The sequence below is a fragment of the Tachyglossus aculeatus genome, chromosome X5, assembly GCF_015852505.1.
Source record: "Tachyglossus aculeatus isolate mTacAcu1 chromosome X5, mTacAcu1.pri, whole genome shotgun sequence".
Classification (NCBI taxonomy): domain Eukaryota; kingdom Metazoa; phylum Chordata; class Mammalia; order Monotremata; family Tachyglossidae; genus Tachyglossus; species Tachyglossus aculeatus.
In genome coordinates this window covers 533,901-549,297 of record NC_052097.1, presented here as the reverse complement: position 1 = coordinate 549,297, position 15,397 = coordinate 533,901, and the positions used below count along the sequence as shown (strand labels likewise).

The following is a 15,397-nucleotide window of genomic DNA, read 5'->3' as shown; positions in this document are numbered from 1 at the left end:
CTCCTCCCTGCTGCTGAGACCTGTCCTTGGTTCTGCAACATCGTAGACCAGGGGTAGAAGGTGAAATATAGCCATTCACTTTGATTCCTTGTTAACATTCGTGAGAAGAGGTTTGTCAGAGAGGCATGACACATTAATACCTCCACAGAGGCTTCTGAAAGGGAGTTACCCATGTTCTCTCTGCCCCCTCTGCCTCTCTCACCAAGGAAATCACTACTTGGGCTCAAGTCTACCATTTCAGGATTCCTTAGCTACTTATACCGAATTGGTATCATTCTGGGAAACTGAATTACATGGACCTGGAAAACACATAATAGTTTGCTAGCAGAACTCCAAAGGCTAAACCTGTCAAGATGGCCATGATCTGGATGAAAATCACTTTAAAATAAATGCTGGGAGGGAGAGTAGAGGAATGAGTAGGGGGGAAGGTAGTTATGAAATAGCATGCCTCCAAAAGGCTCAGTAACATACATTCAGTATTCCTAAGCCGTGTGTGTATGTGTGTGTGTGTGAGCAGCACTGTGCCATTAGTCTATCTGGACTGGACTCTGGCCTACATCTTGTCACCAACTGAGTCTCTCCAGCCTATTTCCATGCTCAGAAAAATGGATCTATTACCACTACCCATGGGAAGATTTTTACCATACTTTCCCTGGAAAACTGCTCAAGCCGAGAGTGGTGATCCACAGATGTCAATCAGTCAGTCAGTCAATCATAGTTACTGAGTGCTTGCCGTGTGCAGAGCACTGGGAGAGTACAATATAATAGACAAATTCCCTGCCCACAACGAGCTTACTGAATAGAGACAGACATTAATATAAATAGATTACAGATATGTAATTACAGATTTACAGGTAAGTGCTATGGAGCTGGGATGGGGGAATGAACAAAGGGAGAAGTGCAGAAGGGAGCTGAAGAAAAGGAGAAGAGAGCATAGTCAGGGAAGGCCACTTGGAGGAGATGTGCCTTCAATAAGGTTTTGAAGGCAGGGGACAGTAACTGTCAAGTGGACCCAGATGTACCTGACATGGTTGTTGCAGAACTTGGTTAGCTGCGGCTGGTTGAGGAATATCGTCCGGACCTCCTCCTGGTCAGCCAGGGAAGTTTTCTCAGAAACATCATCTGTCTTCTCGTAGCCTTTGAGAAGACAGAAGGTGATTTATTATGAAAAAATCAAATCTTGGGTTATTACACCTGCAAACACCCCCCCCCCCCCCCCCCCCCCGCCAAGATCTCTGGTTTTGTTCAGCAGCAATAAAAATGATAAAAGAAACTTTCTGCTCCAGAACTTTGGCCATTGATGACTTTCTTGATAATTAAGGCTATTTTGGATAGTGACTGCTATGAAAACTGCTTGGAACAGCAGGAGCTCCGCATGCCTTGGATACGTCTGTGGGACCACCTGTAATTCACAGTACCGCGGTCCCTCTTCCCCATCCACGCACACAGCCGCAGCCCCCCATAGCCCAGACACTCAGTCTGAAGTCCTCCTCCCCTCACTCTCTCCATGCATACAGACACAACTCCCCATGACCCAGACACACAGTCTGCAGTCCCCCTCCCCCCACACACAGCTGCAGCACCCCTGAGTCCCAGACCTACAGTCTGAAGTCCTCCTCGCCCACTCTCTCTTGAAGACAGCCACAGCCCCTGGGATCCAAGCACACGGTCAGCAGTTCCCTCCGCACACTCTCCATGCACACAGCTGCAGCCCCACGGGGATCCAGACACAGAGCCTGCGGTTCCCCTCCCCGCATTCTACACACACACACACACACACACACACATACACCCCACCCCCCACCCCCACCCCGGGGATGCAGACACATAGTCCCCCTCCCTGTACTCTTTCCACACACATAGCTGCGGCCCCCAGAACCCAGACATGCAGTCTGCAGTCCCCAACTCCGCATTCTCTCCACACACGCACAAAGCCACAGCTCTCTCTGGGCCCTGGCACATAGTCTGCAGTCCCCCTCCTGCACTCCCTCCCTTCAATCTTGGCCCCCCAGGACCCAGATCCCCCCCCATATCATAGTCACACTCCTGCCATGAGCAGCCCCTTTTCCAATTCATGACCTTCCTACGCAGCACTGCCCCTGTTCCCTCCTTCCCCCAGTCGGGCCTTAACCTTGGCCAAGGGGTCTCCGGCCTCAAGGACTGCGGTGTTCCTGGGTGCGAAATTCAGGGGCTCTGCTCCCCCGCCGCCCCCCCAACCTCAAGTCCTGAGATTGCTTCCCTAGGAGTGCCACTGTCTGTCTCTATAGCAACCTGCAGCTGGGTGATCCAGGCTGGATTGTGTCCTCTGGTGGGCAGTTGTGTCTCTGACCCTGTTGGAATGGACAGGCTGTTGTATTCTGTTGTGTTTTACTCTCCCAAGCGCTTAGTGCAGCACTCTGCATGCAGTAAATACTCAATACATTGATTGACTGATGCCGAGGGGCCGTATCTACTCCTGCCGGCCTGCTCCCTCCATCGGAAACCACTCACAAGCGGAGTTTGGGCCTCTGATCACAGAGAGGGAGAGGGGAAAGGATAAGAAAAGAGATTCCCCAAGCAACCTGGGCGGGAAGCAATCAATCCATGGCATTTATTGAACGCTTACTGTATGCAGAGCACTGTACTAAGCATATGGAAGAGTACGATATAACAGAGTTGGCAGAAACGTTTCCTGACCACAAAGAGCCTACAGTCTGGAGGGAGAGACGGACAGCAGTCACATCTCCAAGAGTCCTCTTCCAATTAAGCCCTCTTTTCCCCGGCTCCCTTTCCCTTCTGCGTCATCTATGCAGTTGGATCTATGACCTTTGGGCATTTGATATGTGCCCCACCCCTAACCCCACAGCACTTATGTGCATAGCTTTAAATTATATATTAGAAATGATTTATTTAAATGAATGTCTGTTCCTGCCTCTAGACTGTGAGCTTTTCATGGGTAGGGAACGTGTCTGCCAACTCTGTTGGACTGTACTATCCCAAACGCTTACTACAGTGTGCTGCACATAGTAAGCACTCAACAAATACCATTGATAAATAAATTATGGATAGGTACCTAAGTGCTGTGGGACTGAGAGAGGGGTGAATAAAGGGTGCAAATCCAAGTGTAAACAAGAAGTAAAAGAGAATGGGAGAAGAGGAAATGAGGGCTCAGTTGGGGAAGAACTGTTTGAGGAGATGTGCTTGGAGAAGATGTGCTTTGTAGGTGGGGGCAGTGATCATCTGTCGAATGTGAAGAGGGAGGAAGTTTCTAGCCAGAGGCAGGACAAGAGTGAGACGAGATGGATGAGACTGAGGTACAGTGAGCAGGTTGGCGCTAGAAGAGCAAATTGTGCAGGGTGGGTTATAGTAGGAAATCAGAGAGGTAAAATAGGAGGGAACAAGGTGAATGAGTGCTTTAAAGCCAAAGGTAAGGAGTTTCTGTTTGAGGTGGATAGGTAACCACAGGAGGTTCTTGAAAAGTGGGGAAACATGGACTGAATAGTTTGGTAGACAAATCATCTGAGCAGCAGAGTGATGTATGGATGAGTGGGGAGAGACAGGAAGCAGGGAGGTCAGCAAGAAGGCCGACAAAGTGATAAAGGCAGGTTAGGATAAATTCTTGGATTAACATGGCAGCTGTTAGGATGGAGAGAAAACAGTGGACTTTAGTGATGTTCTGAAGGTTGAACCACCAGGATTTGGGAACAGGATGAATATGTGAGTTGATTGATCTAGATAGATTGATACACACACACATAAAGCATTCAGGAAAAATGTGTGGGGTGGCGGTGTATGGGTGTGTGTGAAATAACAGAGTCGCTAGGCCCCCCGTTCCATGCCCATGTGAGTCATCACACTATGCACCAATGCCATGTCCTGGTTAGACTTGGTAAACAGCAGCTTGAGGCAGATTTTCCCAGAGCTGGCCGGGATGGTGCCTGGGTGGTGGTTGCTTTACCCTTCCCCGCGCCACACCCACGCCCTCTCTCTGATGCCCATGGCTCTGGACCACCCGGCAGAGATCCCGGTATTGTGGGCAGGTTGGGTTGGAGGCTGGGAACACTGGTTAGAACTCGGCATTAACCCTCACCACCCAGCAAACACAGCCAGGACTGAAGTGTATGTTGTAGCAGTAGTAATACTATTAGTGCTAAGCACTTAGTATTGTGCTCTGCACATAGTAAGTGCTCAATGAATACCACTGATTGATTGAAGTGGATGGGCAGTCTTAAAAGATAAGACCCTGAGTGTCGCTCCCTGGGTGAGCCCCTCAAGGGAACCAAGTAGTTACAATCAGTGATGTCCCTCAGAACCTTTAAATAACTCAGATAGTCGGTACCCGCTGCCCAGTAGACTCAAGGGTCTCCCCCTCCTCTGGACAGGGTCATCGACCCCACTCCATGTATGGCTCTCAGTGCCTCATGTGGCCAAGTGGGCCCTCCCTGGGAAGCCTCCTACCTCAACTCTGGCCCAAAATGCAAACACTTACAACTTGTTAGCTCCATGCACTTCCACACAGAGCCCAGAGCAGCAGTCTAGGGGATAGAATGGTCCTGGGAATCAAAAGGACTAGGGTTCTAATCCTGGCTCCACCACCTGTCTGCTGTGTGACCTTGGACAGATCACTTAACGTCTCTGTCTCTCAGTTTCCTCATCGGCAAAATGGGAATTAAGACTGTTAGCCCCACGTGGGACACGGATTGTGTGCAACCTGATTAGCTTGTATCCACCTCAGTGCTCAGTTCAGTGCTCGGCACATAGTAAGTGCCTAACAAATGCCATAAAAAAAAAGCCAGGGCTTACCCTGGAGTAGGCCAGGTGGAGAACACAGGATTTTCAGCTACAATTACGGAAAGTAAGACCTTATTAGTGACTATATATTTACTGGGAGTCAGCACAACTGGATAGAGGTTATGTAACAAATTCAGTGGGTGGGGATGGAGGAGGAAGGAGAAAAGGAGCTCTGGAGTCATTCTGATGGCAGCCGTTCCTCCAGAACTCTGCTGTTTTTGTAAACTGTACACCGGCAGCTTGGTCGCAGCTAATATAAGATGTCATTAGTGTCTGTGTGTCCGCCTGAGCCGAGCCTCTCCCATGCAGGAGAGTGTTACTGCAGAGCCTCTCAACCCAGGCCATGGGAGAGGCAGACAGACAGGCTCACTGACTTGCAGTGAAGCTGTTCCAGCACACCACCTTGCCTGAAAAATCTGGTGATGTTACTAGATAGAGCCACACACAAAAACGGCAACCCACTGCACAGGGGTGCTTCAATTCCAGTCTGATGCCAGTCCAAGGACAGTGAAGATGCCCAACCACCAGACCTCAATTCTCCAGGACAGCATAATAATAAAAATAACAATAAATTTGTTAAGCAGCTTACTATGTGCCAAGCGCTATACTGTGTGCCAGTGAGGGTACAATGCAATTAAATGAGGCACAGTCTGCACCCCACCTGAGGCTCATGGTCTAAGCGGGAGAGAGAACAGATGAGGAAACTGAGGCCAGACAAATTACCAATTAATCAATCGGTGGTTGCAGAGCACTGCACTTGGGGAAGACAATACAACAGAGTTGGTAGACATGTTCCCTGCCCATAAGGAGCTTACAGAAGTGATATGCCTAAGATTGCTCAGCAAGCGAGTGGCGGAGCCAGGATTAGAACCAAGATCTCCTGCCTCTCCATTCCTGTGCAATTATGGTACTTGTTAAGTGCCTATTATGTGCCAAGCACTGCTCTAAGGACTAGGGTGGATACAAGATAATTAAGTCAGACACAGTCTCTGTCCCACATGGGGATCACAGTTTAAGTGTGCTCTTTCCACAAGGCCCTGCTGCTTCTCAGCATGCTAACTACCCCAATCCATTGCATCTGAAGAGCTACGGAAGAGTCAAGTCTCCAGATTCACACAGAAGAATTGAGCCCGAGCTTCTGGAAAGAAGCTAAGCTAATGGTGCAGGTACCATGCCAGAATCAGCTGCCTGAAGCTTCCATCCATCAGAGGACTGTGTTGTTATGATTTCATATTGCTGCTTCCACAAGCACCTGCAGCTACAGTGCAAAAGCAGGCTGAGACATGTCTCACCCCAAGGGACTTTTCCTCACTCCACAACCAAAGCATAGGAAAGAGTGAAATGGCCCCATTTTGCTATACGGTTGTTCTCAGAGGGTGAGCCTGCGGAATGGGGGACTGTCGTTCACTCCTCCCAGCCGGGTGACTACATGGGAGAGTAAAAGGGGAAACAAAGAGCCATGAACTCTGCTTAGGAGGCCGGGTCCGGGGATGGAGACTAGTCCAAAGCCCCTGCAGAAAAAGATCTCTGGATTCCAGGGACTAGCAGAAGGGAGGAAGGATGGTCTGGCTGCTGGGCCAACTCAGCCTGCCTGGCTCCTGCCTGCCTGGCTTTTGGGAGTCGGGGTGAGGCAGGAGGAGGGTGATGCTTTTGGGATGCCACAGTCCCCCAGGGATACGGAGTATTCCCATCCAGTAGGTCAGGCCCTTGAGAGAGGCAGGTGCCCCAGTCTCCTAGCCCAGGGGGGCTGGGAGGTGGTCCCCAGTCTTTCAAAATCCATCGCGCCACTAATGCTCTTACAGAAAACCAGAGGGGCTCCAAAGGGAACATGCCTGAGCCCAGGGGGTAAGCTCCAAGTGGCCGCCTGGACATTAGGAGAGCCAACTAACTTGGCTGCTCCTCAGAAGGGTATCTATGGGTGGGGGAAAGGGGAATGGTTTCTATGGGCATCCAACATGACTCTGGGTTCCATTCACAGCCCTGTGCTCTACCTCAGGCATGTGCGTGCATGGCTCTGTGCCTCAGTTTTCATCTGAAGAACACCGATACCATCCAACTTTATAGGGATGGACAGGAGTGGTCGGCTAGGGCGGCAGTCTCGTACTTCATTCAATCGTATTTACTGAGCACTTACTGTGTGCAGAGCGCTGTACTAAGCGCTTGGGAAGTCCAAGTTGGCAACATATAGAGACGGTCCCTACCCAACAGCGGGCTCACAGTCTAGATGGGGGAGACAGACAACAAAGCAAAACACATTAACAAAATAAAATAAATAGAATAAATATGTACAAATAAAATAAATAAATAAATAGAGTAATAAATATATACAAACATATATACAGGTGATGTGGGGAGGAGAAGGAGGTAAGGCGGGGGGATGGGGAGGGGGAGAAGGGGGAGTGGAAGAAGGGGGCTCAGTCTGGGATAATAATAATAATACTTGTTAGGCACATACTATGTGCTAAGCACTACTAAAAGCTGGAGGTCTGTGGAGAAAAGACCTGAAAGCCGTAATGATGGTGACATAGCAACTTGAGCAGTGCCGCCTTTCTGGTCAGGAGGCAGAAGTACGGGGCAAGGGGCATTCCGCCTAATGGGAAAATTGTTAAGAAACGCTTTAAAGTGTAGCTGGTTAACATGTTTTTACTTAAACGTTCAGTTTTATAAAAGGTGAAAATTAGTTGGGTAGGATGCTTAGTCCAGGGCACTACACCTGGCAGGGACTCAATAAATACCATTCCATACGGCTTCAACTATCATCTCTACGCTAATGACACCCAAATCTACACCTCTGCCCCTGCTCTCTCTCCCTCCCTTCAGGCTCGGGTCTCCTCCTGCCTTCAGGACATCTCCATCTGGATGTCTGCCTGCCATCTAAAACTCAATATGTCCAAGACTGAACTCCTTATCTTCCCTCCCAAACCCTGCCCTCTCCCTGACTTTCCCGTCACTGTAGACGGCACTACCATCCTTCCCGCCTCACAAGCCCGCAACCTCGGTGTCATCCTCGACTCTGCTCTCTCGTTCACCCCTCACAACCAATCCGTCACCAAAACCTGTTGGTTTCACCTCCATAACATTGCCAAGCTCCGCCCTTTCCTCTCCATCTAAACCGCTACCTTGCTGGTTCAATCTCTCATCCTATCCTAACTGGATTACTGCATCAGCTTCCTCTCTGATCTCCCATCCTCCTGTCTCTCCCCATTTCAGTCTATACTTCACGCTGCTGCCTGGATCATCTTTGTGCAGAAACGCTCTGGGCACGTTACTCCCCTCCTCAAATATCTCCAGTGGCTACCATTCAACCTACACATCAAGCAAAAACTCCTCACTCTCAGCTTCAAAGCTCTCCATCACCTCGCCCCCTCCTACCTCACCTCCCTTCTCTCCTTCTACAGCCCAGCCCACACCCTCCGCTCCTCTGCCACTAACCTCCTCACTCTACCTCGTTCTCATCTGTCCCGCCATCTACCCCACATCTATGCCCTCCCTCCCCACATCCACCAAGCTAGCTCTCTTCCTCCCTTCAAAGCCCTACTGAGAGCTCATCTCCTCCAGGAGGCCTTCCCACACAGAGCCCCCTTTATCCTCTCCTCCTCCCCATCCCCCCCACACCCTACCTCCTTCCCCTCCCCACTGCACCTGTATATATGTTTATACAGATTTATTACTCTTTATTTTACTTGTACATATTTACTATTTATTTTGTTAATGATGTGCATCTAGCTCTACTTCTATTTATTCTGAGGACTTGACAACTGTCCACATGTTTTATTTTGTTCTCTGTCTCCCCCTTCTAGACTGTGAACCCGTTGTTGGGTAGGGGCCATCTCTATATGTTGCCAACTTGTACTTCCCAAGCACTTAGTACAGTGCTCTGCACACAGTAAGCGCTCAATAAATACGACTGCATGGATGAATGAATTCCTACCCCAACTAGGACAACTAATAGTGATGGTTGTGGTAGTAAAAATAGTAGTAGTAATTGAACAGTAGTAGCATTTATTGAGCACCCACAGGGTGCAGAGCACTGTTCTAGGCACTTGGGAAATGCAGGTAAAGATGTGACATGGTTAGGGTGCCCGCTACCTACAAGGAGATTACACTTTTATGCATTGCTTTATTGTATTAGTATTGTTTTAACCTAACCTTAGATTTTTTCATGGAAGTATTCTACTAGAAATCAAGCTCATGGGTTGCGAAAAATATTACGAGCAACAGAAATAATTCAAGTGGCTTAGCTCGGTTCCCTCTGAATGAACGAAGGAAAAACAATGCTATTTTGACTCCATTCAAGGTAGAACTACTATGGAGCAATTTTGCTCACATTTTATTCTTAGATTTGAAAAGTTCATGACACCTCAGTGAATGAAAACTTATACAAAAATTAGGGCAGGGTGGCTATCTTAAGAGAATTAACTCAGCCAGTGATGGACTACTCTAAAAAGAGACTGTAGTTTTGGTGTTGGATTTTTTTTAAAAAAACAAAACACACACAAAAAACCGAGCCTTAATACAACAGATGCTGCAGACTCAAATGTCATCCTTAACCGTCACATCGTGTGCTCCCAGCAACACGATCCCAGCCCGGCTGTATGACGCGAAGCTTCACCAGGGTATATGTCAGGGTGGCATTCTTGGGGATAGAGTTCAAGGCTAAATCTTTCCCCGACAGAAAAGCCCACAGACGGGGTCTATGGGGTTCGCGTTGAGACACCGAGCAGACTGAGCGCGAGTGCTAACCCGCAGCGTGTGCCAGAGGGCATGGCTGGGAAACCTGAGCTGGCCTTTGAAATAACCAGACATCCCGGAAGAGTTGGTTGCCGTCCCAGCTGGTGCAGGCCCAAGCCTTCCCCTGGAGCGACAGGCAGGGGAACATTCAGGAAGAACCAGTAGCATCTGGCCCCTGAGATCTGGTCCAGACACTAACAGCGCTGCCTGTGTGGAGGGCTCAGCCCAGAGCCGTGAGTTCAGATTTCAGAGAAGAGAAAAAAGCTTGATTTCTGCGGTCTGCACCTCGCCACTCTAGAATCTGAACTTCCAGGCCAGTCGGCCCCCAGTCTTGGACCCGGTCACTGAAGCTCTCCAGGGGCTTCGGATCTGTTCTGTTGGGAGTCAGAAGGAAAGGGGCACAGCAGCCTGGAGGGACCCACCGTTCCCATGGGTGGATGACAGAGAACCATGGGTCTGGGCAGCAAGGACAGTGCAGGAGGTGAGAAGAAGGTGACCGGACAACTCGATTGATTGGGGAGGGGGCTGGTGGGGTTCTGCCCCACTTCCTATCTTGGGCCCTTCAGACACTGTGAAGAGTCACGGTAGGTGGAGAGGCATGTGGGCTTCAGTCATTGGGAGGGGTCATATAAGGAGGGGAGCAGAGTTAAGAGGTGCCCTGGGCTTCGGGCCTGGTTTCCAGGGTGGCCACCAGGAAGGGGTTTGGGAAAGTCCCCCACATCAACCCAGCTGGGACGGCAGAGACCTGTTGCCAAGTTGCAGGAGACCGTGATGGCAGCAGCGAGGCTGGGCAACAGAATCGCTGAGCCCTGGGGCCCGGACCCCGGGGCTAGCAAGAGGTGACCAAGTGCTCCCTTTCCCTCTTACTCTCTCCCTTTGGCCATCCCAGACCACCTAGAATGACCAGACAGCAGGTCTCTTTGGGCCAGCATTAAGTATGCCACTTCTCCTGGTGGTCCTTTGGCCCTGTGTCCACACAGCCACAGGCCCAGTTGCGGCTCGAGCTAGCCAGAGTGTCCTGTCATCCACATGCCCAGCAGATTCTGCAGAAATACAGTGGTGGCCTTACCACCATTCCCCTTAGGGGTGGGTGGAGCAGCTTCAAACAATCACTCTTTGAACTAGCCCTGCTAATAATGGCCACCTCTCCACCAGTCACAATAAGGCACTAAAGCTGACTTCAGGATAAACAACAGCTGGTAAATGATGCAACCACAAAATAAATGTGCATTTCACAAACCTGTATTCTGAAAGCCTAAAAAGGAGTTTCTGTTTCACTTACTATTTCTCTACATTCGAAAGCTGGGGGGTCACTTTCGCAGATTCTCAGATAGGAGAGAAAATTTCACTGTCCAACTTCCCATCTGGGGCCACTTGGAAAGTCACCACTGTGGCAAAATTTTGCTTGCACTGCAGGCGGTTTGGGAAAACATTTACTAGGGGAAAAATGTCATAGAGAATTCCAGTTCCTGAGTCAAATGGCATCATGTTCTATGAGAAAACATCGTTGATGTCTGTCTTTACCCCTCTAGACTTTGAGCTCATTGTGGGCAGGGATTGTCACTGTTTATTGTTGTAGTGTACTTTCCCAAGCGCTTAGTACAGTCCTTTGCACACAGTAAGTGCTTAATAAATACAATTGAATGAATGAATGAGTTTCTAAGCATACTAGAAACTCAGCCACGCAAAATGCTTTGGAAATAGCTATGCACCATGATTCAGTTCACGAGGAAGAACGTAGCCTACAGAAACTTGCTAGTAAAATAAAGTTCTAAATGTTGAAACAACCCAGGACAATTAGCTTTAACAAATGCAGCGAAACACGTTTTTGATTACTACACCTAGTTGGAAGATTGTGAAAAATAAAGCCTACCCAAATGCAACACTCTAGCAGTGATTTCCTAAGCAAGGCTTAAATAACTGGTAGGAAAATTGCCCAAGAAGTATGTCTGGTTTTTTTCCCCCTCTCTCTCTCTTTTTTGTTTATACCTTAACATTCCCCCTTACCCAGGTCACCAGACTCTTGAATTCCCTTATCTCTGAACACCTGATCTCCAACCTGCAGGCAAGCAATCAGAGGGTTGAGCCCCTCCTCTGGAAGAGGTGGTGTGATGTGACAGGTCACTTTTTTCTGCCTCTGATGAAGTTTCAGGGCCTCTTTAATTAAACTGCAACATTAAGGATTTAGGTTAGAGAACAAAGAGGAATTTCCTGCTGGGCAAGATTGTTAAACAACCACATGAGTTTAGACCAAGGTTCTGCAACCACAGGCGGGGCCGGCCACTGACTGTCTGTCTGCTGCAATATTGTACTCTCCCAAGCGCTCAGTTCAGTGCTTTGCCCACAAGCGCTCAATAAATACGGCTGAATGAGTGAATGTCGGTAGGCAAGCTAAGGCACCATCCCAGGGAGACTGGGGGCACTGCACGGGATCTTCCAAATTGGTGGTTGTATGAAGGCGATCCAGGAGAGGGACATAAGCTGGAGACTCGAAGCTGACGGGCACCTGTAGGGGGGCAGTGGCAGTTGGAGAAACACTTTGGCAAAATAATATATATGATGTCACTGTGCTACTCTGCGTGTACAGTGTGACACTGCAGAGCTAAGCGGCAGGTGCAAAGCATGATGACACAGCACAGTGCATGCACATGGCATGGCAGCACAGCACCATGCATGAATACATCATGCATGTGCACAGTATGATGGCACTGTGCATGCACACCGCGTGATGACACAGAAACATACATGTGCACAGCGTGGTGACACAGCACTATACATGTGCACAGTGTGATGACACAGCACCATAGATCTGACATGACACTGCAGGACACGGGGGTAGCACAGGACCTAAAGTTGGCCTTGCCCTCATCCACCTTCCTGAGGTACCTCAAAAGGAATGCCGGGGGGGGTAAGATCGACTCACCTTCCAGCTTCCCTAAAGTGGGAGAAACACTCCCTTCTCTCAGTCTCCCGCCCAACCTTGAAGGTTCCACCCTGTCTGGCTTCCCGTCACTCTCTTCCTCAATACCCTCCCACTGCTCCCATCCCCATCTGTGCCCGATCCCTGTATTATTTATCTATACTAAATCATCTTAAATCCCCATTCTCACCTCAAAAGCTGAGGGTTTTTAACTCACACTGCAGGCCTGGGAGGTGTTCAACATTTCAGAATATCCAGGTGGTGAATCAGACAATGCAAAGGTTTGAGACAAACAACCAAGCGAAGAAATGGGGCATTGGTGGCAGTGCCACCTCACAGTACAAAAGATCTAATTAGAGTGAAGCAGAAAAGCCAACTCCCATCTTCATTCACTCAATGGTATTTATTGAGCCCTTACTGTGTTTAGAGTACTGTACTACGCGCTTGGGGGAGTACAATATAACAATAAACAGGCACATTCCCTGCCCACAGTCTCACTCAGTGCCGGGATCGCTGCACCATCTCTCATCTCAGCCTCATCGGCACGCCTTCCCTTTTTAAAGATGACAAGGAAGCCAATTCTAGTTCCAAAGGGCGCTGTGTCCGGGGGCTGACCAGTCAGTGCCCGTGGATTGGGGCAGAAAGGGAAGCCCTCGGGTGGGTGCCAACCGGCGGGGCCGGACTGGGGAAAGCCGGGGCCCTGGCAGTGCCCGCTACCCCGTGCCACAGGGTGGCCGGCTCACCAGATCCGGGAAGGGGAGACCCACCAACAGGGCTCAGACTTGCAGCTTGCCGGAGGAAGAGCCCCCAAGCCCCCTCTCCTACCCGTGCATCTCCCCTTCCCACCCACACTCACCCGCCCCTGGCCTCGGGGCATTAAGATCGACATTATAATAATAATAATGGTGGTATTTCTTAGGCGCTTACTATGTGCAAAGCACTGTTCTGTACTGATCACTGTACAGGGTGATCAGGTTGTCAATCAATCAATCAATCGTATTTATTGAGCGCTTACTGTGTGCAGAGCACTGTACTAAGCGCTTGGGAAGTACAAGTTGGCAACATACAGAGACAGTCCCTACCCACCAGTGGGCTCACAGTCTAAAAGGGGGAGACAGAGAACAAAACCAAACATACAAAACAAACAAAATAAAATAGAATAGATATGTACAAGATAAACAGAGTAGTAAATATGTACAAACATATATACAGGTGCTGTGGGGAAGGGAAGGAGGTAAGATGGGGGGATGGAGAGGGGGACGAGGGGGGGAGGAAGGAAGGGGCTCAGTGTGGGAAGGCCTCCTGGAGGAGGTGAGCTCTCAGTAGGGCCTTGAAGGGAGGAGGAGAGCTAGCTTGGCGGATGGTTAGAGGGAGGGCATTCCAGGCCCGGGGGAGGACGTGGGCCGGGGGTCGATGACGGGACAGGCGAGAACGAGGCCTAAAGGTGAGGAGATGAGCGGCAGAGGAGCGGAGGGTGCGGGCTGGGCTGTAGAATAGAGAAGGGAGGTGAGGTAGGAGGGGGCGAGGTGATGGATGGACAGCCTTGAAGCCCAGGGTCAGGAGTTTCTGCCTGATGTGCAGATTGCTTGGTAGCCACTGGAGATTCTTTTAGACTGTGAGCCCACTGTTGGGTAGGGACTGTCTCTATATGTTGCCAACCTGTACTTCCCAAGCGCTTAGTACAGTGCTCCGCACACAGTAAGCGCTCAATAAATACGATTGATTGATTGATTTTTGAGGAGGGGAGTAACATGCCCAGAGCGTTTCTGGACAAAGACAATCCGGGCAGCGGCGTGAAGTCTGGATCGAAGTGGGGAGAGACACGAGGATGGGAGATCAGAGAGGAGGCTGATGCAGCAGTCCAGACGGGATCAATCAATCAATCAATCGTATTTATTGAAAGCTTACTGTGTGCAGAGCACTGTACTAAGCGCTTGGGAAGTACAAATTGGCAACATATAGAGACAGTCCCTACCCAACAGTGGGCTCACAGTCTAAAAGGGGGAGACAGAGAACAAAACCAAACATACTAACAAAATAAAATAAATAGAATAGATATGTACAAGTAAAATAAATAGAGTAATAAATACGTACAAACATATATACAGGTGATGTGGGGAAGGGAAGGAGGTAAGATGGGGGGGGATGGAGAGGATAGGATGAGAGCTTGAACGAGCAGGGTAGTTGTCCCCCTTGGGGCTCACAGCCTTCATCCCCATTTTGCAGAGGAGGTAACTGAGGCCCGGGGAAGCTAAGCGGCTCGCCCAAGGTGGCGGAGGCGGGATTCGAACCCGCGACCTCGGACTCCCAAGCCCGAGCTCTTTCCACGGAGCCACGCCAAAGGGCCCCCCCACACACACAGGTTCACGCGCACGCGCACAGACACCACCACCACCCCCCACAGGGAGTGGGGGGGCGGTCACGTGGTGTGGGACCCCGGGATCCGCGGACACGCGTGGGGGGGGGGGGGAGTTGGGACTCACCCTCCGCCCGAGGGCGGATCTCGGACACGGTTCTCCTCATGGTGGGAGAATGGGCCGCTCCAACCGCCGCCGCGAAGCAGGCTCGGCTCGGCTCGGCTCCACTCGGCTCCGCTCGGCTCGGCTCGGCCGAGGCTCCCGCACCTGCGCCTTTGCACCTGTCACTGCGCAGCCGCGTCAGCCTCCTCGCCCGCGGGGCGGGGCGGGGCCCAAAAGGGGAGGAGTCCGCGCGACGGCGCGCGGCGGGGCCCCGCCCGGATTTCTCGCTGTCACTCATTCATTCATTCATTCATTAATAATGGCATTCATTCATTCATTCCACTGTATTTATTGAGCGCTTACTGCGTGCAGAGCACTGTACTAAGCGCTTGGGAAGTCCAGGTTGGCAACATATAGAGACGGTGGACTGCCTTCTCTCTGGCCGTGACAACGCGAGGCGCCAACAGGCTCTTTGGGACAGGTTCCCTCCCTGTTTGCTTGGCTGGACCATCATCAA

General features: G+C 50.3%; 1 protein-coding gene across 5 annotated transcripts in view; it reads right to left on the bottom strand.

Annotated features, from left to right (window-relative positions):
• ATP8A1 (ATPase phospholipid transporting 8A1) overlaps nucleotides 1-15,018 on the bottom strand; it is a 99,859-nt gene extending 84,841 nt beyond the window's left edge. For all 5 annotated transcript variants that reach the window (XR_005456526.1, XM_038769362.1, XM_038769364.1 and 2 more), the window contains exons 1-2: nucleotides 14,905-15,018; nucleotides 1,023-1,137 (exon numbers count right to left, since the gene is read on the bottom strand). Coding sequence is in view for 4 of the 5 variants with exons in the window: in XM_038769362.1 (XP_038625290.1) it covers nucleotides 1,023-1,137; nucleotides 14,905-14,944 (155 nt within the window). In the remaining variant the exon portion in view is untranslated. The remainder of the gene's footprint in view (nucleotides 1-1,022; nucleotides 1,138-14,904) is intronic.
• Between the last annotated feature and the right edge of the window lie 379 nt (nucleotides 15,019-15,397).